The 27,402-nt window shown below is 41.4% G+C and overlaps 1 protein-coding gene across 1 annotated transcript in view; it reads left to right on the forward strand.

Annotated features, from left to right (window-relative positions):
* cntnap5a (contactin associated protein family member 5a) overlaps positions 1–27,402 on the forward strand; it is a 267,130-nt gene that overhangs the window by 159,763 nt on the left and 79,965 nt on the right. Inside the window, exons 11-12 of the mRNA XM_034186315.1 lie at positions 3,812–3,918; positions 7,744–7,863. Coding sequence (XP_034042206.1) covers positions 3,812–3,918; positions 7,744–7,863 — 227 coding nt within the window. The remainder of the gene's footprint in view (positions 1–3,811; positions 3,919–7,743; positions 7,864–27,402) is intronic.

The raw sequence follows: 27,402 nt of genomic DNA on the forward strand, positions 1-27,402 counted from the left end.
TAACCAGTTACAGTTTGGGAGAAGTAACTATAACAAAATTACTTTTTTAAAAAATTAACATGCCCAACACTGTATTTGACACAGTTTGGACTAAAGAAATCATCAGATGGAAGTGATTTGCTGACCCACAGCAACATGGAGAGGGTGAACAGTGGATTCATGCAGGAAGCCCTCAGCCTGTGGTGATGAGATGAGGATGAGATCAGTGGTGGGCACATTTCCGAAGAAGATAATGTTTTTGTTATCAGATTATCTTTTTAGATAACTTTAAAAACCATTATCGGACTAATTATCTTCAATGAATTGTCCTCAGATAACTTTTAGACCGATAACGCAGTAACCCAGCTGAACAAAAGCAAACATTTTTAAAATTTAAAATCAGTTGAGACCTACCTGGTAAAGTTTCCCTAACAGATGTATATAGTTCTACCCTCTGCAACTGTAGAAGAGATAATTCCAGGAAAAAATCACTCTACCTCTGCAGGCAAAGGGAACTAGTCACAAAAAAAAAAAATCATTTCCTTTAACACCATACTGATACGCTGGCCAATATCACCCAAGTCATCAGAGGCATACATTTTTTAACTTATGGTTCAAATTTTAACAAAACTAATTTTGGACAAGTTATTTAAATTACTGTCATGTCTGAAGTTTTATAAAGTAAAAATATCAGATATATGTTTTAGTTTAAAATAATGTGCTAATTTTAAGGTTTTGTGAGCACATGCTGAGACAGCAGTGCATATGGGTAGGACAGGGTGTTCACGACAGGACAAATGCATTTCAGACACTCTGTATCAGGCTCCACGGACAGCAGCATTAAACTCTAGTACCTAAAACTCTCATGAATATATTCTCTGGGTTTATAGACGTTATTGTATTTGTGTTTGTTAAATTCCATACATCTTAAATGTAGCAGACGGATTATCTGGGATTTTGTTTTGGAAAGATTTCAAGGCCTCTACTGCCATCTACTGGCCAGTGGTGTTCATGGCAGTATTTTTTTTTTTTTTTACACAAATTAAGTTTAAAAACAAAACAACAACAACAAAACATTACAAGACAGCTCTGCGGTGTTTGCACATGCACAGTGCGAGCGGTTGGACACTTGTAGCTCTGCAGCAGCAGGATACCGTCACGACGGCCGACCAGAATAATATCAAACAGGTTTGATTTTCATTCGACCATACGATTGGCGATCAGGAGGTGGTCGTCAGATGTTAAACACAGCTTGTTACTCCATGTACACTACACGATGCAGGACGCACGATTAACCTGAAACTCGGTCCAAAAAATTCTCTCGCACAGTGTAAAGCCAACATTTATGTGTCAACAATATTGAGTGCACGTTTTACAACATCATAAAATGTGTGCACATTCTCTCCACATGTAAAATATTTTGCGATGACACTTCCAGGGCTCCGTAAAAATGCCTGTTTTTACAAATAAAAAATGGAATATTTTACAAAAGCAGATTTATCTCAATTATCTGTAAACACCAACACACGACACATTAATGTGTTGGTTTACATAATGAATGATTGAACCAATCAGTGTTTAGCAGAGGCACATTTTACCTAGAATCTTTTGCGATCTGTCTGTGTGTGTTACAAAACCTCAGAATTGGTGTATTATTCAACATTAAAAGATATATGTTATATTTTAACTTTGTACAAATGACAGAATTGACATTAATGGAGTTATTCTATCAGTAATCACACAAAACCATAAGTCAAGATGCCTTTATTTTTCAAGACCTCTGCCTGACCGGAGCATCGTGATTGGTAGAGTTGGCTTTGTGACTGTTCTCAGGGTGCTTCAGTGCTGTAGCCGAGTAGCTTCCAGCAGGGGGCAGCATGTTCAAACATCGAAATGCTGACTCATTGTTTGTGTCTTTTGTCGCTTCCAAAAGCGATCGTGGTGTTAAAACTCAAATTTAGCTTGTTAGTAGTTGCAAATGTACCAGAGACAACACTGGAATTTATCGGTTATCTGTAACTTCTGATACATTTTTGGGTGGTTTATCAGTTTGTCTTTATCAAAGATAACTTTTCAATTATCTGTTATCGAAGTTAAATTTTTGATTATCTGTGCCCACCACTGGATGAGATTTATTGTCATTGTCATTACATAAGTGCAACAACAACGAAATTATGTTTACCTCAGACAAAATACAGCAATTAATCCACAATTATTCAGTTTGCCATAATAATGGCACACATCAGAATTAAAGACACACATTTGACATTGTTTATGTGCACTTAACTTGAAGCAGTCCGTCATCCCACTTGAGGTAAAGTGGGTGAAGGCTGCAGCAGGAGGGGCCCGCACCGCCCAGCTTGGGGAGTTGAAGGCTGCAGCAGTAAAAACTGCACTGCCTTCGAGGTGGCAGGGAGGAAGCCATGGTGAGGGGAGTGGAGAGACACAAGGGGGTGGGGTAATAGGGATGGAGGGAGGGAGACATGCATCGTGCAGATGAGTTAAGTTTCTGTCCATGTGTGTGTAAAGTCTGGCATTGCTAGGCAACAGCAGGCTGGAGGGGGAGTAGATAGATGAGGAGGGGGAGCCGAAATCCTTCACCAAAGCCATAGATCCTTCTGGGAGAAGCAGAGCATTTGACCTTCAGGAGCCGATAAGGCTGCCATGTTGATGTTAGGCGGAGAGATACAGAATTCCATCTGTTGCACTTCTGACCATCTAGACTCCAAATTTATGAAGAATATTTTCTGATCCTCAGCAGCATATTCCTTTACAATGCAGCAATATGCTCCAAGATGGCATCCATTTTGCATTTGAGTTCAAGAGTTCACGCAGTCTGAGATTACACAGCATTGCCCAACTCATTAATCATGTTGGACAGATGAGGGGATGAGATTCTGGTAGCAGTCATCTTGCTAATATTCCTGTAGGTCAGGGCAGTGCACAAACCAATCAGCGCCAAACCTCCCACCATAAAAGCAAATAGAAATGAATCCTCAAAGTCTTCCACAGAGAGTGGAGCCAAGCATGCCACACTCCATTTCTCTCAGGCATCGAGAGCATAGCCCGCTGGGTAGGTTCCATCAGGGCACGCAGGGTCCCCCAGCCCAGATTTCAGTGTGTCAAAAAACAAAATGGTGTCAATAGCGTTGAGAACCAGCTGATCAATTCCATAAATCTTAATTTGAAGAATTCACAGTCTGGTGAAGCTGAGACTTTGAAAGTCAGATGCAGAGATAGAGAGCAGAAAGGAGAGGAGAGGACTGAGAGGAGGAATGGTGACTGTCCTTGCCGGAGTTTCAAAAAGAAATAAACATGATGGACAAATAAACAAGCGGACAACATATCAATGCTATTTGATGCAATTTGGACAAAATAAATCATCAGATGGACATGGACTGCTGCCCCACGTCTTTGGAAACACTACAATAAAAACGTGACTCCATTTGATTTTTTTTTTTTTTTTTTTTTTGGTCACATCTTTGGCTTTTGTGCTTTGCTGTTGTCTACTTTTGTTATCGTCTGGAAATTCTTATATAAATTATTAATAGTATGATCATCATCTTAATGTGTGATTTTTTTTTGTTTTTTTTTTTTAAGTCACATTAGTTGCAGGACCTCCCAAATTAGTTTTAAAAAATACAAAGAGAAATGGAAGATGTGGATCTGAAACTGGTCTCATCCAGCAGTTCCTGAGCTGCTTGTGCAGCGGTCAGATACACAGGGGTCATCACATGACCTCTGCTAAAATCATCTGAACTCCAACTTTGTTGTTTGAAAGAAACCCGAGTGTGTGTCTTTGCGTCCTGAATGGTGCTCTGTGTCCCTGCAGATGTCTTCCTAACCTGTGTGAGCACGGAGGGCGGTGTTCCCAGACGTGGCGCTCCTTCTCCTGCGAGTGCTCTGGGACGGGATACTCCGGAGCCACCTGTCACAACTGTGAGCAGCTCATCTCATTTCCTCACTTCATCTCTGCCGCACCCTGACAGCCGCTTTAATTCAGCGCTGACGTCTCGCTCCGGGCCTCCTCACCAAAAACAGCTCCACCTTAAATTGGAGCGACCTTGTTATCATAACCACACGTCTCACTGTAGAGCTTCTCACCAACTATTGATTTTTTTTTCTCTCTACGTGATCCTTAAATAGCTGCAGACTGACACATATGCACGCCGGTTTTTCCTCCAGGGTGTCAACTCCTGACACTCGGCGACACCACCTTGGTATTCAGCGCCGAGCCGGCTGTTGTGGAATAAATCTGCCCTCGGAATACTGATTTAGTGTTGATATGCAGGCAGACGCTCGTGTCCTTGCATGTCGGAGTCGACGTGACAGCGAAGAGAAGCGGCTGAATTAAAAATAAGCTCCTTCAAACTTTGTTCATCAACTTCTCCTCCTCACACACCACTCGCTTTATTGAGTTTACGTTTCCCCGCCGCCGGCGCCTTCGTTAGCGGCTGGCTGGAAGCATTTCCATCCCTTCAGTTTCAACATTCCAGTAGCTTTGTTTTAAAATTTCTTTTCCCGATTAAACAGTGAAAACAAACTGGCATTATCCTTTGTTTGGGTCACACCACGAGGACCTCAAACCTTAAAATGCACTATTAAAAAAAAAAAAAGTTTATGGGTTTTGTGTGTGGAACTTAAATTAAAGAGCCATTTCAACATGAAAATAACTTCTTTAGATCTACACATTTTAAGTATGTTGATAAGTTAAAACAAGGTGGCGGTAAAAATTTGTTCAGCTTTTTGAAGGACAGTTGGACATCAGCTGACAGTGGTTATAAAATTAAGAATTTGATCACAAAACTGAAAATTAACCTGTAAATTAGTCTGACTTGAAATAAGTTATTAATCCTCAAAAAAAGAGTATTTTACAAGTACACATGTCAGTAACTTGGTGTTTATTACAAGATTTATCCCTAGTTATAGTCTATCTGTGCTTTATATTGGGCCACAGTGGAAACAAGTGCATTTGTTGCTTTTTATCTTACCATCAATTTACATGATTATACAAATCAAAATGTTTGGGGAAAAAATGTAGGTTTTTTGTTTGTTTAAGGACAGTTGGACATCGGCTGACAGTGGTTTTAAAATTTACAGTTTGATTGTAAAACTCAAAATGAAGCTGTAATTTAGTCAGAAATAAGTGAAATAAGTCACTAATCCTCAATAAATTAAGTTTGCATGTGTGCGGTTTAGTAAGTTGGTAATATTACAAGATGTTGGTAAAAAAAAAAAAACTTAAGTTGTTAAAAAAGACAGTTGGGCATCAGCTGAAAGTGGTTTTACAACTAACAGTTTGATCATAAAACTGAAAATGAATCTTTAATTTAGTATAATTTCAGTGAAATTACCCCTTTTCACCCATTAAGTATAATTCCTGTACCATTCAAAACCCAAACAATATTAATATTATCCCTACTTACAACCCCAAACAATAAAACTTTATCTCACTTTCTACGCTCTCAAGACAATATTTCAATAACATTTTGATATACATCTATATACAATATCTGTATAAGCACAGTTGACACCTACTGTCTTCCATATACATCTTTAATGAATTGTTTTGTTCCTCTTTTTAAAACAGATTAATATTTGTACTGTTTTACAGTGTTTTTGCGCTTTTACACATTTTAATTTGACATTTTGAACACAAAATTTGAGTCAGGCTTCTCGATTTTAAAACTTCTAAAATTATTGTCCTTTAAACTCAAGATGACTCTATAACTTGACATAATTTAAATAAAAATATCAAAGCTATTGCTTTGCATAAGTAACAACACCCTTTGGTTCAACACAAATAAATTGTCAGCTTTAGGATTTTCTTTCACCAAAACATTAAATCTAGGCTTGCATCTCAAATGTGCCTTCTGGCAAATTGTAGCTGAACATTTTTTTTTTTTTTTTTTTTAAAGAAAACCCTGCTCTGCTTCACTTCATCATGAAGCTGTATAACTAGTGATACAAAATACAAAACATGCACTGTGCACAATTTCTTCAGTCACAGCCATGTAGTGCAGCAGATAAGTGAATATTTACTGAGGGATCCTTCAAATGGTGATGCAAGGACCAAATTTTGCATGTGAACTTTCAATAGGCAGCCAAGAAGGGGTCACTTGAAGGGGTCAAAGGGGTCAAAATTTAAAAATGCTCCAATCATATTGAAAGGTATTCCATATAATTTGTCTGATCATAAAGATTCCAAAAAGGTATAGTTTGGACTATCTGTGAATGAATGTTCCGGAGTTATGGGGTAAAAACATTTGTCAATTTCAATTTGCGCAGGGGTCAAAAGTTAAAGTTGCTCCAATTTTGGTAAAAAGTGATACAAATTATTAGTTGGGTGAATACTGTTTTATAAAGGAATAGTTTGCATCACGTATCATCCTTAGTTATCATGTTACAGGGTAGCATATGTCACATGTCATAGAATCCAATGGATGCTGATATTGTTTAACCTTTACTTTGTAAACCAAACACGCAACACAGTCAAAACTATTCCATTTATTAATCCTATTAGCTCAACCAGTAATTTGCACCACTTTTTTACCAAAATTGGAGCAACTTTAACTTTTGACCCCTGTACAAACTGAAATTAACCTTTCTCAGTGTTCTTGCTGTTTTTACATCATAACTCCGGAACATTCATTCACAGATAGTCCAAACTATACCTTTTTGGAATCTTTATGATCAGACAAATAATATGGAATACCTTTCAATATGATTGGAGCATTTTTAAATTTTGACCCCTGTGTAATACTTCAATTGACCCCTTCTTGGCCACCTATTGAAAGTTCACGTGGGTACCCGGCATTTTAAAAGAGTAATGTCTAAGGAGTATGTGTGCCAAATTTGGTGCTTGCATCACCATTTGAAGCATTTTTTTTTCAGTTATCCGCTGCACTAACAGAAGCCTGTAACTTCTTCTGGTTTGTCTGGGTGTCTTGGTGGCTTTCCTCACTCTTCTCCTTGTCGCACTGTCACTCAGTTTTTGAGAACTGTCTGTCTAACTGATGTAAATAAAGTCGAAGACATATTCAGTGACTTGGAAATGTTCATGTATCCATCCCTGACTTGTCTGAAGAAAACTGGCAGTAAAACTGCTAATTTACAGGTATTATACCAAAGTGTTAAATTACTTATGCAACCCATCATCTTGGCTTTTTATATTTTTAATTAATTTATATCAAGTTGTAGAGATTTACTTTCAGTTTGAGTTCATGGATGATCATTTTAGAAATTTTAATATCAAAAAGCCTGACTTGATATTTGTATTAAAAATGGCACAAACTAATTAAAATGTGCCAGGAACTGCAACTCCAGCTCTAAATTGTTCGACAGATTCATTCCACAGACTGATATGCACAAACTTTTCCTTGTTAGTTTTTAAAATGTAAAGTCATAAAACTGCAGGTGAAACTCTCAGTATTTTTGTGTGATGAATACCTTCACATGTGTAGCCTTTATACCTGCAGGAACTCACAAATCCACAATGTTTAGTACCTGTGGGGGGGTGAATACGCACAAAGAAAAAAGAAAACCCTGAAAAATCAGGTGTGACTTGAGCAAAATTCTGCCAGAAGGCTAATTATTTGCACGCAGGTCTACTTCTGCCCTCTGTCAGTGATCAGCGGACCGAGGTGGCGCCAGCGGAGAGGAACAGAATAAAAATGAAGCTGGATTCTGGACGCCTGAACCCATGGGGCGGCGATCCCTGAAGGAATAACTGATTCCTGTTGACTGTGTGTTTTCTCCTTCCAGCCATCTACGAGCCGTCCTGCGAGGCCTACAAGCTGATTGGCAGCTCCTCTGGCTTCTACTCCATTGATCCAGATGGGAGCGGCCCCCTGGGGCCCACACAAGTCTACTGCAACATGACAGGTGAGATCAGTGCAGTCCACCAGTTGTCACCTTTACTCTCTCACAGGTCTGCTGGAAAGCTGAACAGCAAGGAGTTCACTCACTTACACATCACGCCGCATCGATTGCCACCTCTGACAGTCGACTGTCCACAAAGAAATCATTACGGCCGCTCGCGCCAGAACTTAAATTCCTTCTGTGTGGAAGCATGTTTTTTTAACACTTTGAACTGTGAGGGGCACACAAAAGGAGAAATTTCAGTGATACATTGCCAGAGCACACATGGGAGACCTCGCCCTCGATTTGATCTTTGCCCAGCACTAAATCCTTCTCTGTTCCACTGTGAAGCTGCGTCACTGCTGAGAAACACTGTTTCTCCAATCACAGCCACAGAAGCCTTTAACTCCTTCGCACTTGTCTGTAGCCCGTGAGCCAGTATTCAGGTTTGACCTAATCGGTACCACTTACGGGGACTAAAGACACTTACAGTCCAGCCTCAGTTCAAGATTTCAAGATTCGGTTTATTGTCATTCCACCAAGTACACACATACACTGAATGAAATGAAAACTCATTTCTCATCAACTCCTTTCTTGCAGTGTATTAAAATAAAATAAATAAGTAAAAGCTGCGCTAAAAATCCGAAGTAAGTAATAAAATATTAGACAAAGTAAGCAAGCATTAAAATCACACGTGCCACGGTCACACGTTCATTAACCACAATCACTGTTCAGTGTATTTTTGTCCATAATAATCATAAAGTGCTTTAAGTGATTTTTGACAGGTGAACAACTGTCAAACAGTGCTATGGGATAGACGTTAGCTTTGTAAATGGAAGGGACACTGGAATCTATTTACCAGCCGGACAGCTTGTGGAAAGAAGCTGTTTATCATTCTGCTGGTTTTGCAGCCGTTGCTCCTGTACCGCTTCCCAGTGCTCCTGTGTACCATGACCTACACAAAATGTATGGTGGCCATCCAGGGTTGCAGCTGTAGCCACATAGGGTCAAAATTAAAAATCTACCAGTCATTTTGAAAAGTACACCACAATATTTGTCTGATCATAAAGATTCCAAAAAAGGTGTAGTTTGGACTGTCTATGACTGAATGTTTTGGAGTTATGGGGTAAAAATGGTGATCAAGGTCCATTTCAGTTTGTACAAGAGACAAAAGTTAATGTTGCTCCAATTTTGGTAAAAAAACAAAAAAAACAAAAAAAGACAGATGAAAATTATTGGTTGAGCAAATACAATTAATAAATGGAATAGTTTTGACTGTGCTGAATGTTTGGTCTCCGAAGTAAAGGTCAAACAAGGTCAATGTCCATTGGACTCTGACATGTGACATATGTTACATGTCATAACTTGATAACTAAACATGACACATGGTGCAAACTATTCATTTTTAAAACACTATTAACTGAACCAATAATTTGCATCACATTTTACCAAAACTGGAGCAACTTTAATTTTTGACCCCTGTACAAACTGAAACTGACCATCACCATTTTTGCTGTTTTTACCCCATGCCTCTAAAACATTCAGTCATAGCTAGTCCAAACTACACCTTTTTGGAATCTTCATCATCAGACAAATAATGTGGTATATGTTTCAAAATGATTGAAACAATTTTCAGTGTTGACACTGATCCCAACCTGGCTACAGCTGTCATCCTGGGATGGCTACCATACATGTTATGTAGGTCATAGTACACTCAGGATGGATTGTAAGTGGTGTTTAGTCCCCTGAAGTGGTAACGGAAGCATGCTTGGCCCATGGACTACTGCATGTCTAGGTGGCTTCCCTCACGCGTCTCCTTCTTGCACTTAGTTTTTGAGACATACCCACTCCAGACAGATTTTCCAAACAGTATCACAATGTTTGTATTGCTTCATGATTGATAGTCACAGTGAGGTCCACCCTGGACAGGCTGCCAAGCCACAAAGACACCCAATAGTCCACTGACCAAGCAGGTTACCGTCTTACTGACTGTACACCCGAACCGTTTGTGCTGCATTAGATGTGGGTTTTGCAAAACCTGTGTATGTGACACTTTACTTTGGACACTCAGCAGTTTACAGGAACAAAGCAGCTTCTGTGGGCCGTTTGCACAAATTTGCACACAACATGAAACATCTTTGTTCATATTCATTCAAACCTGAGCAGGATTTGCACAGAACCTGGAGGGAGCAGAACGTGGCATCTGCATTTTACAAGAATTTAATTTATCAGGATCATCAGCGTTGTGCAGCCGCCTTCGTGTCATTCTGACCTTTGACAAATTGACCTTTAATTACGGCGCCTCAATGTGAGCTCGTGACAACAGTCATTGAGGTATCAGCACTGACAGCCGTTTGATCCGTGCCATGTTCTCGGTGAAGTGTTGACACCGCGGAGACAGCATCCATCAGCGAGCTGTCAAAACGTCCACCGCCGCACTGTCCTTTGCAGAGGCCATTGTCCCCATGACGTCACGGCTCAGGCGAGTGCTGCCGTCTGGCTCTGCTTCATCCTCCAGCCTCACAAATCCTCGGCACAGACGCCTCAGCCTGACCTCAATTAAGAAATCTATTAGAACCCGTTATGTCGGTGATTTCTCAGGGTCGACATCCTGCTCGTTAATCACCCGTTATGTCGGTGATTTCTCAGGGTCGACGTCCTGCTCGTTAATCACCCGTTATGTCGGTGATTTCTCAGGTCGACGTCCTGCTCGTTAATCACCCGTTATGTCGGTGATTTCTCAGAGTCGACGTCCTGCTCGTTAATCACCCGTTATGTCGGTGATTTCCAGGTCGATGTCCTGCTCGTTAATCACCCGTTATGTCGGTGATTTCTCAGGGTCGGCGTCCTGCTCGTTAATCACCCGTTATGTCGGTGATTTCTCAGGGTCGACGTCCTTCTCGTTAATCACCCGTTATGTCGGTGATTTCTCAGAGTCGACGTCCTGCTCGTTAATCACCCGTTAGTCGGTGATTTCTCCGAGTCGACGTCCTGCTTGTTAATCACCCGTTATGTCGGTGATTTCTCAGAGTCGACGTCCTGCTCGTTAATCACCCGTTATGTCGGTGATTTCTCAGGGTCGACGTCCTGCTCGTTAATCAACCATTGTGTCTCTTTCTTCGTAATCACTCCGTACGATGTCATGAAAACCTCCTCACAAAGATTTGGCGTGTGACATCATTAACTTAATTATGTAAAAGTGCTTTTGGGACGGTTTAACAGTTGTTTTCTGGGTTCGAGGTAATTGTGTCATCATGTTTTTTGCAAATAACCTCATCAGTTTTTGACTGAACCTGCTGGTAAACAGGATCCTGGTGGAATTCCAACATGCTCACTGACAGTTTTGTGTCATCGTCATGTTGTTATTTTGGTTGGGGCTGAGGGAGAGAACCAGGAAAAAGACATGCTGTGGAAGAGAGCAGAGATCAATCACTAATGATTAAATGCAGAGTGGTGCATATAGAGCAAAAAGAGAAAGAAACACTCAGTGCATTACAGTACAACATTACAGTAGTCCAATCTAGAAGAAACAAACACATGGATCAGGGTCTCAGCATCAGCCATAGACAGGATGGGACGAATCTTCGCTATATTTCCCAGGTGGAAGAAAGCAGACACACGAGCCTAGACTAAGCATTAACTGGTCAAATTGATGCCGATGTCTCAGTGGACCAAGAACCATCATTTCATTCTCATCAGAGTTTAAAGTTGGAAGTTGCTAGACATCCAGCTTCTCACTGATGCAAGGCAATCTTCTAAGAACTTTATGTGGATGAGATTACCAGCAGTTATCAGCATGTATAACTGAGTATCATCAGCATAGCATTGAATAGTAATCCCAAAACGCCACAATATGTGCCCAAGGGGTGCTATATAAAGGTAGAAAAGCAGGAGGCCTAAAATGAATATGTCTTCACGTTTGCTCATTAATCACATGACATGTCGATGATTTCTCAGAGTTGACAACCATAATCATAGATCACTGATCATGTTTGACTTCTTGCCATTTGCTTGTTCATCGCCGATCATGTTGTTGATTTCTTGGTGTTTGCTTGTTCATCACAATGATGTCTATTTCTTGGTGTTTTCGATCATGGATCATGTCTGTGATTTCTCAGAGTCGGCGTCCTGCTCGTTAATCACTCGTTATGTCGGTGATTTCTCAGAGTCGGCGTCCTGCTCGTTAATCACCCGTTATGTCGGTGATTTCTCAGGGTCGACATCCTGCTCATTAATCACCCGTTATGTCGGTGATTTCTCAGGGTCGATGTCCTGCTCGTTAATCACCCATTATGTCTGTGATTTCTCAGAGTCGACGTCCTGCTCGTTAATCACCCGATATGTCTGTGATTTCTCAGGGTCGACGTCCTGCTCGTTAATCACCCGTTATGTCGGTGATTTCTCAGGGTCGACGTCCTGCTCGTTAATCACCCGTTATGTCGGTGATTTCTCAGGGTCGGCGTCCTGCTCGTTAATCACCCGTTATGTCGGTGATTTCTCAGGGTCGGCGTCCTGCTCGTTAATCACCCGTTATGTCGGTGATTTCTCAGAGTCGGCGTCCTGCTCGTTAATCACCCGATATGTCTGTGATTTCTCAGGGTCGGCGTCCTGCTCGTTAATCACCCGTTATGTCGGTGATTTCTCATAGTCGACGTCCTGCTCGTTAATCACCCGTTATGTCGGTGATTTCTCATAGTCGACGTCCTGCTCGTTAATCACCCGTTATGTCGGTGATTTCTCAGGGTCGGCGTCCTGCTCGTTAATCACCCGTTATGTCGGTGATTTCTCATAGTCGACGTCCTGCTCGTTAATCACCCGATATGTCTGTGATTTCTCAGGGTCGGCGTCCTGCTCGTTAATCACCCGTTATGTCGGTGATTTCTCATAGTCGACGTCCTGCTCGTTAATCACCCGTTATGTCGGTGATTTCTCATAGTCGACGTCCTGCTCGTTAATCACCCGTTATGTCGGTGATTTCTCAGGGTCGACGTCCTGCTCGTTAATCACCCGTTATGTCGGTGATTTCTCAGAGTCGAAGTCCTGCTCGTTAATCACCCGATATGTCTGTGATTTCTCAGGGTCGGCGTCCTTGCTCGTTAATCACCGTTATGTCGGTGATTTCTCATAGTCGACGTCCTGCCGTTAATCACCCGTTATGTCGGGATTCTCAGGGTCGGCGTCCTGCTCTGTTAATCACCCGTTATGTCGGTGATTTCTCAGGGGTCGACGTCCTGCTCGTAATCACCCCGTTAATGTCGGTGATTCTCAGGGTCGGCGTCCTGCTCGGTTAATCACCCGTTATGTCGGTGATTCTCAGGGTCGGCGTCTGCTCGTTAATCACCCGTTATGTCGGTGATTTCTCAGAGTCGAAGTCATGCCGTTAATCACCCGATAACGTCTATGATTTCTCAGAGTCGACGTCCATGCTCGTTAATCACCCGATATGTCTGTGATTTCTCAATAGTCGACGTCCGCTCGTTAATCACCCGTTATGTCGGTGATTTCTCAGAGTCGACGTCCTGCTCGTTAATCACCCGAAATGTCTGTGATTCTCATAGTCGACGTCCTGCTCGTTAATCACCTGTTATGTCGGTGATTTCTCAGGGTCGACAGTCATGCTCGTTAATCACCCGTTATGGCGGTGATTTCTCAGAGTCGCGTCCTGCTCGTTAATCACCCGTTTATGTCGGTGATTTCTCAGAGTCGACGTCCTGCTCGTTAATCACCCGTTATGTCGGTGACTTTCTCAGAGTTGACGTCCTGCTCGTTAATCACCCGTTATGTCGGTGATTTCTCAGAGTCGACGTCCTGCTCGTAATCACCCGTTATGGTCGGTGATTTCTCAGGGTCGATGTCCTGCTCGTTAATCACCCGTTATGTCGGTGATTCTCAGGGTCGGCGTCCTGCTCGTTAATCACCCGTTATGTCGGTGATTTCTCAGAGTCGACGTCCTGCTCGTTAATCACCCGTTATGTCGGTGATTTCTCCGAGTCGACGTCCTGCTGTTAATCACCCGTTATGTCGGTGATTTCTCAGAGTCGACGTCCTGCTCGTTAATCACCCGTTATGTCGGTGATTTCTCAGAGTCGACGTCCTGCTCGTTAATCAACCATTGTGTCTCTTTCTTCGTAATCACTCCGTACGATGTCATGAAAACCTCCTCACAAAGATTTGGCGTGTGACATCATTAACTTAATTATGTAAAAGTGCTTTTGGGACGGTTTAACAGTTTGTTTTCTGGGTTCGAGGTAATTGTCATCATGTTTTTTGCAAATAACCTCATCAGTTTTGACTGAACCTGCTGGTAAACAGGATCCTGGTGGAATTCCAACATGCTCACTGACAGTTTTGTGTCATCGTCATGTTGTTATTTGTGACGTTTGACTCAACCTGAGTTTGTCTCAGGCCTGAAAGTTCTCACACAGATGTCACAGAATCCTTCAGTGGCTGCATTTCTGTTCAGCAGCAGCAGTTTGTGTTTGTCTCCTGAACGTGTCAGCAGAGTTTGACGAGGCCACCGGCAATCACATCTGACAGTAACACCGTTCCTTCAAACCACGCTTTCCTTCTCATCCCAACCTAATGTGTCACGCACCATTTGAGTTTTGCTTTCAAGGTAACATGTCTTGTTATTCTTAGCAAGTTATTCTGTGTATGTTTCAGCTCCAACACACGACAAGTCTGAAAATTGGACTTCATGGTTGTCAGACTTGTGCCAAAGATCTGGATTGCAGCCCGCTTCCCCAAAACATTTAGACCTTCAAACTGTAGTTTCAAATGAAATCTTTAAAGGTAGCAACACAAATGCAATGCTGACATCGTCTCACTTCGTTTAAACTTTGAGATGCATATTTCAGATACAAACAGGATTTTATTGTGTAGCGTGGCGGAGCACAGACCTCTGCCGGGGTCAGTGATACCTCGAGAAGTATGTCATCAAGCCTTTGGTCCGAGGATGGGGTGAAATGTTTCATAACTGGGTCCGAGTTTGTGGAAGTTTTAAAAAATTCTTCCACTAACATGATGTAATTCTGCAATAGAATCACAGCAGACTGTACTGGTGCCCAAAGAGGAAAGCTTTTAGGCATCCGCACAACTCCACCTGGAGGTTTAGGTTGTTGTGTTAGTAGCTGCATTGACCCACATGTTCATATTACTGGCAGAGGAAGAGGTTCGAGAGAAGAGGGAGAGAACAGAGCGAAAGAAGAAGACAAGTGCAAGATGAGAGAATGCAGGGAAACAGCAGGTGTCCTATTCTAAAAAATAAATACAAGATCTTACTCGTACATTTGTTTATGTGCAACTCCAGCAAAAATGAAACATGTCTCACCTGTGAACTCACTGTGAACAGGTCAGTGCGCCATGAAACTGTGTCGCAAAACAGGTCAAAACTGCACCAACAGTGACTTCTCGAACCAACACACACATGCATCGTGCAATTTTTTTTGTTCTTCTCTTGTTTGCCTGAAAAAGCACTTCAGTGACATTACGGCACGTGTCTGAAAAGTTGAGCTTTTCAACTTAAAAGCACTCAGACTGGGTGCAACAAAAAATATTAAGCTCTGGATAAAAGATGGTGTTGAGTGTGATGGTTTTTCTGCAGGCTGCTGCGTGCGCACAGCTCTCAGAGCAATTAAATCAAATCAAATCACAAGGCTCAATGGATATATATTCTGGGAACTACAGTCACTTCAATGAAGTCCATCTGTCTCAAGTTTATTTTACATTCAAAGTTAGGGTTAGGGTTAGGGTAACCCTAACCCTAACCCTAACCCTTAGACTCACTTTTTGGGTATTTTCTTTTTTTTTCAGTTCCTTTGGCATTAAATTGAGACACAGAGTCAAATTGCAGCCTGTAAAATGTTCCGACGTGAGCCTGCATTGTTAATATGTTGATGCCGGCGCATTTTCTTCAGAACAGGCTGAAAGTCTGACATCTTGTCCAATCGAGACAGGCGCGCTGACAGGATCGTCCAATTAAAGCGCAACAGAACCTCGGTCCCACCTTTCCTGGCAGAGGACTCAGCTAACAAGCTGCTCCCTGCTGTCCTGTGTGCCATCCAGTCCCTCATTACCGAAGGGCTCGAGAATTGGATCAGCAGCCCGGCCGGCGCCGCCGCGCCTGCATGAAGCCCAGAACATGTAGAGGAAGGAGACAAACACGTTAGCTGCCATCTTCTCTTGTTTTTTTGCCCCGAGGGGAGTCGCTCCGTTGTTAGAATTCAAACCTCCTCCGTTCAGACTGTTTACTGTCAGCAGACAAACAGGGTGTTCAGACCCGTCTGAAGCCTCCATTGGCCACATTACAGTCTCAGGACTCAGATCTAAAGTACTGAAAGAGAAATAAAGCAGCAAAACAAAAACATTTTCTTCAGTAAATTCAGTAATTAAATGCTATGAAGATCATGACACAGTACAGTCAGTCTGTCTGTCTGTCCAGAGCGGGGCTGTCCTCAAAAAATGAATCCGAGACAGGTGAGGGAAGCCACCAAGATAACTGTCATTTAGTTAGATTTACTGTGGGGTGCTTATGGTGTCACATTTACCCAAAATTATTTCTGATCTGTGATCTTGAAATAAATTGCCTGCCTGAGAGATTGTGGCTGTTTGTGCAGAGATTGTGGAGGCGTCGCATCTAAACTGCATGTGGTCATTATAGATACCGGACAAAACTTTAATAATGGTGTTCTAAAAAATGGGACTGAAGCCCATGTGGGGCAGTTTCTATTGTTGCCAGCAGACTTCCAGCCATCCCATCAATGTGTAAAAGAGTGTGGAGTGGGCCAGACCGGCAAACACGGCCACCATGGACCCATCAATGTGGGTAAAGTTATCACACCATCAGTACCTGCTAATTAGTGCTAACAGTGTGAATTTAAAAATACTAGAAGACAGACTTCGTTTAATGGTCAGTTGCCATAATTAAGCACACAGGAAGCTGTATTATTTCAGTTATTTTAATACAATACTCAGAAAAGACAAACACGGCCAAGTCCACTGCAGCTAGCAGCCAGTGCTAGCAGGTCCCGTGGCACACAGCTGTCACTCAAACTGACTACATCTCTAATTAGTCGTAGCTTTACAGTGCATCCAGAAAGTATTCACAGTGCTTCACTTTTTCTACATTCATGTTACCACCTTATTCCAAAATGGAGTAAATTAATTTTTCCCTTAAAATTCTACTCACAACACCCCATAATAACATAAAATCACTCTGTAACTTGGTTGGCTTTAAAAGGCTCCACAAAATAATCTAATTACTTGTAATATCCTGGGGTGCACATAACTGGTACTCATGGTGCTCGTGTGCGCTAAACATCATTGATGCACAGCAGAGGGAAACACTTTCCTACAATCTGTCACTGCTTTCCTCTTATGAAGTCCTTCCCTTGTGTTTTTCTGCTGCACATCATTTATTTTTAACAAAGTACCATGAGTACCAGTTATGTGCATGCCTGGTTATAGCATGATAATTAGGTTTATCGATTTTGTTTTGTTTTGGGTTTGAGCATGGTGCACTGATGTTTGCATGTTTGTGTTTTGGAATTTTAGTTCAGTGATTAATTTATATTTTGTATTTGTTATCATGGGTATATGTATATTTTTATATACATATGTATAGATTTTTATTTTTTTTGTTACATGGGTGCATTGTTGGATTGTTTTCTTTGTAAGTTTACTTTGTTATTTTTGGTCTGTGTGTGCAAAATAAATTCATTCATTCGTATTATCACATTGGCTTCTATGGAATTGACTAACTTTTTCAGCCAAGCCTCAAGTAGCCATTCAAGGAACTGCAGTTTTTTTTTTTTTTTGGCATTTCCGCATTGGCTTCATTTTTCCAGAGGAGGTGATGGTCTAGTGGTCTGGTTCAAAACCCAGCCAGACCAGAAAATCACTAAGGGCCCTTGGGAAAGATCCTTAATCCGCTAGTTGCTCCCAGTGTGTAGTGAGCACCTTGTATGGCAGCATCCAGACATTGGCATGTCTTGTGAATGTGAGGCATCGTTGTAAAGTGCTTTCAGTTTCTGCTGCAGATTGAAAAGCACTACATAAATGCAGTCCATTTACCATTTTTCAGCAATGGAGGTTTCAGCTGGATGGCCATGAAGTCCAGTTTTTGATGAAGGGGGTGTGATTTGCTACTACTGATAACACTAAGCCACCTGCATGCTGGATCACACCACAGAGAAATACACCACACGGCACACAAATGTCGAAGCTAATGCTTCCTCAGAATGCAGATGATCCTCCTCACCTGATTCTCCCAAAGTCACTGTTTGTTTGACAAGTCATGAAAACTCATTCCAGAAGTACTCAAGCATCCTCTGAAGAGACCTGGTACCTAACACATCCAGTCGTCACCTTTGGTCACTGGTTAGAGTCCAAGTCTCACAACCATACTGTCAGACAGGCAGCGCCAGGACCCTCAAGACTTGGACCTTCATTAACCTGCAGAGGTATCGGCAGCACCGAGACACCTCATGACTCCATAAGATCTTCCCAGGCATCTCCGGATCTCAAAGACCAAGAACCCAGAGACGCAAGTGACGCTGCTAAGATATGTGAACCTTTCTTTAAGTTCACTGCATTCATTGAGTCCACGAGGTCTTTGACAATCTGGATAATTGCAAATGTAGACAATCAAATTGCTCATTCAGTTTCTTCAGTACTATGATCAGATTGTCCACTTCTTCTGCAATGAATGTAGCATTGTCAGTAATCCTTTCCTCACACATGGGGCACCTACATTTTCTGGACTCCACCAGTCCATCAAATCATGGAACAGTGTAGGAGCCAGAGCAGATCCCTGAGGAACACCAGAATTAATTGGAATTGAGTCACAGATTCTGATGCCACTCCAACCAGCATTCACAGTAACCGCGTTTAGGCTGGCGGTGATGTTCAACAACCTATTCCTGATCCAACAACCTGTTAAACAGCAGCTCAGTTAACAGAGTCACACATTTTGCAAAAATAGCAAAAAGGAACTACTGCCAATTATCCTGCTTGGTTTTACTCAGCGTTCCCAGAACCAGGATGAGACTACAAATAATAAACTTCATTGGACAAATGATAAAACAGCAGATGAGAAGAATGATTAGAATTTACATACAAATAAAAGCAGCATATAACTAAGAACAGATGTTAAAGCAGTAACCTGCACTGTTATTTTTAAATTATTCAGTAAAACATATTTACTAACTCTTCATCCCAGTTGAGCCTCAAAATATAATGAGTTCGAATCCAGGTCAGACCAACACAGATTCTCAAATGTTGGGAAAACTGAGTTTAATTAAACTGCTCAAAATTATCACATACGTTACTAGTTGGCATAGAAGTTTTATAAAAAAAAATTTTTTTAAAAAACGGTCTCAAAAAGAACAGAGAAAAAAAAAACTCCACAATGTCAAATCTGTCCAAAAGTTGAATTTGGGCTGCAAGCATTGTGGGAAATGTAGTCCCAGGACATCAGGCCATCCTTCCAAAGACACAGTCTTCATGAAATGGCAGTAATACACTCAGGAAGTACTATCAATTAATCAATCAACATTTATTTATAAAGCGCCTTACAGCACCGACTGGTGTCCAAAGTGCTTAACATTAAAAACACAAATTCACAAAAATAAAACATATATAGAATAAAATTTTAAAACAATAATATACATAAAAAAGAACATAAAAATAACAGAACATGTTATTTTTATGTACTAAAAAACCTTAATACGAGCGAAGCGCTGCGTAGCGCTGTGCAGCAGCGCAAAGCTCAATCTATGGTAGACAAAGGCACAAACCAGAAATGGCACAAAAAAATCTGCCCAGTGGGGACAAAGCCACAAACCGGACAACATTGTTGTAAAAAGCTACAAACCGATGGTAGATGAAGCCACAACTGGAAATGACATGGTGAGATGTTCAAGAGCGTCGCTCCTTCATGTCTTCAGCATATACATATTACGAGGTGAAGCACCACGCAGCAGCTTGAAGCTCGCTCATGGTACACTAAGTCCCAAACAGGAAGTGCCAAATTTTGAGTCCACAGTGAAGCACGAAATGTCAGATATTGAACAGTTCCTGGATCAATACTTCCTGGATGACAGTAGACGAGATCTCGTGGAATCTCGTGGGAATTCAGTGGCAAGTTCACACTGAAACAGGAAGTGCCAAATTTGAGTCCACAGTGAAACATCAAATGTCAAATGTGCTTAACTTTGGAAAGTGTTTTTTTTTTTTATTTCCCCCTAGTTTTGATGTTTTTTTTAATTAACCTGTTCTTTGGTATGTTGTTTTTACTGCTGTATTTAATCCTCTTTAAGCTTTCTGTGTAACTTTTTGTTTTTCTCATTAAGAAAAAGGTACCTGCCTCTGAGCGTGCGTAATGAATTGGGTGTGCTCCTAGAAAACTCGTGTATTTCAGCTACACCGTTGTAAGAGACTGACTGAGTAAGAGTAAGAGTGATGACAGTATTTTTTAATTATTATTTGAACATATAGACCCTCGGTCAAGTGATCTCCTGCATACCACAAAACCAACTGATCTGAGAAACGACACGAGACAGTAGATTAACCCTACATACAGCCCTCCATCACAAGCGCAAACACAGTGCAATTGGGCATGACAGTCACACAACGGGTCAAAGATAAACCTTTCATGTAGATGTACAGTGGTCCCTCGTTTATCGCGGGAGTTACGTTCTAAAAATAGCCCGCAATAGGTGAAATCCGCAAAGCAGACAGCGTTATTTTTTATAATTATTATAGACGTTTTAAGGCTATAAACCCCTCACTATACACTTTATACACTTTCTCAAACAGGCATTAACATTTTCTCACTTTTCTCTCGTGTGTAAACACTCTCAAAGTTCAAACCTCAGTAGAAAAATAACATCAACTGTTTTCAGGCCCAAACATTTGTTGAGAAATAAAAATGGAACGTTTTCCTATAAATAATTATGATGGCTTTTAGAAATAACAAATTTAATTTTAACGATCAACCTATGAGGTTGGACACATAAGAAATTATTAATAGTGACTCACCAGTATTTCACAGTTCCTCTGATCGCGCCTCTTCGTCCTGGCGCCGCGCCACTGTCTCGCCTTTTTCCATTCACACCTCGCTGCAGGTGTCTTTTTCCAAGTGAAGAACACAGTTATGGGTAGTTGTTGGCGCCCTTTTTTCTTCTGGGCGAGAAGATTCTTATAAACAGACACACAGAACACAATGCGCGTACTCTCCCTTCGCGGTGCCGCAACAGGTGTCCCGTCATCTCGACAGAATACCGACCTGCTTGATGAGGACACAGAGCACAATGCGCTGTAAAAAAACAAACAAAAAAAAAAGCATGCAAAATTGGACTAAAAAAATCTGTGAAACTGTGAGGCACTATATTTTCCAGTACTTATCTTTCTTTCTTTTTTATTTTTATTTTTGATAACTCTCACATCCGAGGGGGCGAGGTTGATGATGTGAGGGGGCGTCGCCCCCAAATGCCCCCTTGTGGCGCCGGGTCCGTTTAGCCATGCTTATGCTTCCCAGAAGCATTCACTGAAAAAAAAGTTTGAAGGACCTAAATTACATGATGAGGACTCTTTTCCAGGTATGTGAGATGCAAATAAAGAAAATGTTTAAAATGAGGGAGGGGCAGCAAATGATGATTTCTAGCCATGCTAATGCTCTTCAGAAGCATTTACTGAAAGACCTAAGAAGGACCTAAATGACAAGGTGAGATGCTGAAGAGCTTCGCTCATTCATGTCTATGACATATACATATTACAAACTTTAGATTAATGTGATGTGCACATCAGGATTCAGCCATCATAAAACAAAATGAAGAGAAAAACGAAAAAAATAAATAAATAAAAACAGCCACAGTGAAACCCTCATTAAGTCCTAACGGTTGCCATCTACTCAAGTTATGAACCCAGAAAAGTTTTCATTTCTGTCAAAATGACTCCTCTATGTAAAGTAACTCACTCTGTGCCACAAGGAGAAAAGACAGGAGATGATAAAGATTATTAAAATAACAGGCCACAAGATCATTCACATCTTTACCTCAAATAGAACTTTTTTTTTTTTGCTCATTAACAGATATATGACCCACATACACACACACCCGTGGGAAGTGGGGATGCTGGGGGAGCTGCAGGACCCCCTGCTGGAAAAACAGACAACAGTACACCCCACCAGATGACAAAAATATAATCAAATAGATTAGTAGAGGTGTTAAAAGATTTGAAATGGTTTCCCTGTTGTTATTTACTAAAAAAAAATAATGTTTGATGAACGTTTTGAGAATAATAGACAAGTATTCTAAAACACTATATCTTTTGCTGGAATCTGGTGAAGTTAGTTGCAACACGTTTTATAGCTTTGGCTGATTTTGTCATGTGGGGTGGTTATGTTTGATCAGTATGTTCATGCTATGCCTGGTTATTATGTTCTGGTGGTGGTTTGCTTAGTGTTTTGTTAACTGCAATCTCTTGTTGGGTGGTTGGGATTTGGATGTGTCTTGTTCCCCTTATTTGCCACACCCTTTTCCTGGTTGTTCCTCCACACCTCTTCCTCATTTTCCCTAATCACTCTGGTTATTTAAGCCCCCTGTTCACACCCATGCCTCACCAGTTCGTTGTTCCATTGTGTCATCATTCCAGCCTTTTGTTTCTAGCTCTTAATTGTGTCTGTTTTTGCTTAGCCGTGTTTTTGAACCCTTGCCTGTTTCTGACCTTGCTTTTGTCTCATGTTTTGAAAGCTGTTGCTGATTTTGGCTTGCCTTCCTGTGTACCTATCTTGGCTAGAATACCCAGTAAAATGCTTTTTATTCACAACACTCCAGAGAGAGTCTTACATTTTTGTCCAACCTTTTTGGGTCCAGGTCCTTGACAGATTTGTTGATGCTGATCAGGTGTGTGTCTCTGTAGAAATATGAGCCATGTCACAGAGGGGTTTAAAAAATATAGTACATTTTTGCCATTTAAATATTGTGTGTAAGGCTTTTTGGATCCATTTTGTTAGCTATTGCGGGAAGCAATAGCACCTCCTATTCAAATTCTCTTTCCATGGCCATGTCCAAGGATGTCAAAAGTAATTTGTTCTCCTGAGCAGTTACCACAAGGGTAATGTCCTTGTTTGACTGGAGTGAGAAGAGTCAATTTCAATTTCAATTTATTTTCATTTATATAGCACCAAATCACAACAGAGTTGCCTCAAGGCGCTTCACACAAGTAAGGTCTAACCCCCAGAGCAACAGTTGTAAGGAAAAACTCCCTCTGAGGAAGAAACCTCAAGCAGACCAGACTCAAAGGGGTGACCCTCTGCTTGGGCCATGATACAGACATAAATTACAGAACAATTCACAGAACAAATATACAGGAAATGCTGTTGGCGCACAGGACAGGAGGATCACCAGCACAAATACAACTCCCATCTCTGGACAGAGCTACACCTTAAACAAAGAGAAAAAACAATCAGGCATCAGAAAGACAAGAAATACAGTGTAATTTGCCAGCATTAAACAACAAGAAAAACAGAAGAAATACTAAGGTGATCGCCGGCCATTAGCCCTAAACTTCACTAAAAGAACCAGAATTTAGGTAAAGTTGAGGCTGCGGCACGCTCAGTTTACTAATAAAATGAATTAAAAGAGTAAAAAGCGTAAAACAAAACCATACCAGTATGCTAGACATATGAAAGGGAAAATAAGTGCGTCTTAAGTCTGGACTTGAAAGTCTCCACAGAATCTGTTTTATTGATGCAGGGAGATCATTCCACAGAACAGGGGCACGATAAGAGAAAGCTCTGTGACCCGCAGACTTCTTATTCACCCGAGGGACACATAGTAGTCCTGCACCCTGAGAACACAAATCCCGGGCCGGTACGTAAGGTTTAATTAGGTCAGCTAAGTAGGGAGGTGCCAGTCCATGAACAGTTTTGTAGACTAGTAGCAGAACCCTAAATCTGATCTCACTGGGACAGGACGTCAGTGAAGAGACGCCAAAATGGGTGTAATGTAGTCGAACTTTCTGCTTCGTGTCAAAAGTCTGACTGAAGCAGTTTGAACCAATAGGAGAGCTCTAATGCTAGACTGCAGTAAACCAGAAAATACAACATTGCAGTTGTCCAATCTAGAAGAGATAAATGCATTGATCAGGGTCTCAGCATCAGCCATAGACGGGATGGGACGAATCTTTGCTATATTTCGCAGGGGGAAGAAAGCAGTCCTTGCAACATCTCTAATGTGAAGGTCAAAGGACAATGTAGGATCAAAAATTACCCAATGGTTCCTCACTTTGTCGGTGTGAACCTAGGCTGACCATTAACTGGTAAAATTGATGCTGATGTCTCACTGGACCAAGAACCATCATTTCAGTTTTATCAGAGTTTAAAGTTGGAAGTTTCTACACATCCAACTTCTCACTGATGCAAGGCAATCTTCTAAGGATTTTATGTGAATGAGATTACCAGCAGTTATCAGCATGTATAACTGAGTATCATCAGCATAGCAGTGAAAGGTAATCCCAAAACACCATAATATGTGCCCAAGGGGTGCTATATAAAGGGAGAAAAGCAGGGGACCTAAGACGGACCCTTGTGGAACCCCAAATTTCATGTCACTAAGGTTAGAGGTAGTGTTACTGCAAAAAACACAGTGAGAACAACTGGTCAGTTATGACATCAGCTATGCAAGGGCACTCCCAGTAATCCCAAAATGATTTTCCAGCCTATCAAGTAGAATATGATCTACAGACTCTGAGTCTGTTTCATGGGAGGAAAAATGTTGTGACACAAGTTAGGTCCTGTTTTGTAAAGGAAAAGCAATGAGCACAGATGGGAAACCCTGGTTCATTAAAAGTCCTACCACGTTTGATCCTTCAACCTGCTAAACCAGTTGATTCCATTGAGTTCAGGTCAATGATCTAATCAGTGAAATCACCTGTTTTAAGTGCACAGGTAGAAATAAGATGTGGTTGGACTTTTGCTCACAGAAGCTGGAGGTAAACACCTCTGGTGATGAGTCTTGGAAATGTTCGGTAAGAGCTGGATCTGTGGCTAAAATATGCCAAAGGTTAAGAATGGTATTACTGACAATGTGGCCTGAGGACTGTGGGTAGTAATACAAGAATGTCATGTTTTCTTTATTCTTTAACCCCGCCCCATAAAGGTTTGATCTGGCTGGAATTAGGCTTCTAAGAAGTTTCATACAAACAAATAAAAACAGCATATAACCAAGAATAAATTCTAAATCCGTTGGAGGAACATGCTCCATTTTTTTTAATGATTTGTACTCAGTCTGTGCCCCCCCCCCTACAAGTAAATCAAAGTCAAATCATTAGATACATTTTTGGTCGGGACAGAAAATTATAATTTTTAAAAAAAAATTGAAAAAGATGTAATGCTGGTTCCCGCTGTTTTGTTTGAAGCCGGTTTTGGTTTTAGGATAACGGCTCTGCTTTGTTAAGAGGATGAGAAGATTAACCTTTATGGGACATAATCTTCTTTCTGCTTTGCCAAATCAAACTTCATGACTTCAGTAATGGCGAGTGTGCATTTCCGCGGACCGCCGACTGTAATTTCATGACCTGTGCGAGCGCCCCTGCACACAGTAGAAATGGCTTGATGGTAATTAAACCAATGGCTGCAACCGGATCTGCGCGGTGGCCCGCGCGTGCCGCCGCAATTAATGGCTGAGAGAGAGATGTGAGTGTATGAAATTATAGATGCACGCATGAAAAGACGGCAATTATGTGAAACTGGAGGAGGCCCAAGGAAGAGACTATTAATCAAAAGAGCGTGGTTTGGAATTTCCTTGAAGTGCTTATCGCGTTCAGACCCGTAAACACGCACCGTCTCCTCAATGTGACAGTAACGCTTTTTATTTTTAGAGAAAGCTCTTGGATGCGACATCACACAAAAGACATCAATAAAAAAAATGTTAAACACTCTGAAAGGTGTGTGTTTTTTTGTTTTTGTTTTTACATCCAACGCCAGTATTAATAATGAGATGAAATGGAAAAAGAATCAAGCGGCGCTGCAGAGCTTTAGTGATAATGAAAAGATCAGGCCAGCAAAGCGACAGGCTGCATCTTCACACAATCACAAACACCTCCAGGGTTCGTCTGACCTTGTTTTGCCGTCAAGAAATCCTCCATCATTCAGTATTTTTAGTAATCGCTTTCTTTCTGCTCCGACAAATCAGCTTTCAGTGTAACTGCCAGTGCAGAATCGCCATCGGCAGGCTGACTGAGAACGCGGGAGCGTGTTCGAAGCGGAAGGATTCAAAGTCACCGTTTAAAAACTTCTTTATTCGACAGATCGCTCATCTTAGATGACGATTAGAGCCATTTTTGGACTCTGAGGTTTGGTTGTCTTTTTTTATACCGGAAAGTGTTTAATAAAGTCTTGTAAAAACACTTGTAATTAAAATAGCTAAATAAATCAATAAATGGTTCTTTAGAAACCTTTCATCTGTAAATTAAAACCACCTGTTATTTCAGATTAGGTAATTTCTTGTTTAACATAAGGAACCTCAGACATTTATTTTTAGACAAATAAAATAACATGGAAACTTGTACATTTCTTTTAAGTCTGGTAGATTATTTATATCTCATTTCAACCAGAAAAACAAACAATAAATAAATACAAATGTTCATTATAAATGCAACAGGAAATAATTCAACAATGACTGCAGTGTGACTGTAAAGTAGGATTTCTGTGACAAACCTCATGATGAATTTTTGTTATATACTAGGTCTATTAGATAATAAACCGACCCTTTTATTTTTTTTAACTATATGGATTTGAATGACGTGCGATTCCACCAATCATGCTTGAACCCTCGTGCGCATGCGTGAGTTTTTTCACGCGTGTCGGTGACGTCATTTCCCTGTGGGCAGGCCTTGAGTGAGATGTGGTCCCGCCCTCTCGGCTGAATTCCTTTGTTTCACACGCTGCTCCAGACGGCGCGCGTTGCTTTATCAAAATTTTTTCTGGACCTGTGAGGAATATCCGAGTGGACACTATTCGAGAAATTAAGCTGGTTTTCGGTGAAAAGTTTAACGGCTGATGAGAGATTATGGGGTGTTTCTGTTGGTGTAAGGACTTCCCACGGAGCGGGACGTCCTGCAGCGCTTCCAGGTGCCGTTGTCGGCCTGTTTCGACCTGAAAACATCCTAATTTAAGGCTTAATTCACCCAGGACGTCGTGAGAGAACAGAGAAGATTCAGAAGAGGCCGGCATGAGGACTTTATGCGGACATTCCACTGTTTAAGGACATTTTGTAATGAAAGACGTGCGCGCAAATTCGCTGAGTCGTTTCCGTGACGACTCGGTGAATCTGTGTGCGCCGCGACAGGAAAAACACCTCCGTGTTGAAAACCATTTCTAAAATTCAGGCGGCTTTTGATGGCTTTCAACAAGTGAGTAACTGAGAAATTGTTTAACAGCTTGGGCATGTTCCAACTTGCCCGTTAAGGTTTCCAACGGAGGTGTTTTTCCTGTCGCGACCCCCCGCGGTCGGGTCCGGTCGACATGCGACTCTGCCCGCACGTTCTTTCATTACAAAATGT

This window comes from Thalassophryne amazonica, chromosome 14, assembly GCF_902500255.1.
Source record: "Thalassophryne amazonica chromosome 14, fThaAma1.1, whole genome shotgun sequence".
Lineage (NCBI taxonomy): Eukaryota > Metazoa > Chordata > Actinopteri > Batrachoidiformes > Batrachoididae > Thalassophryne > Thalassophryne amazonica.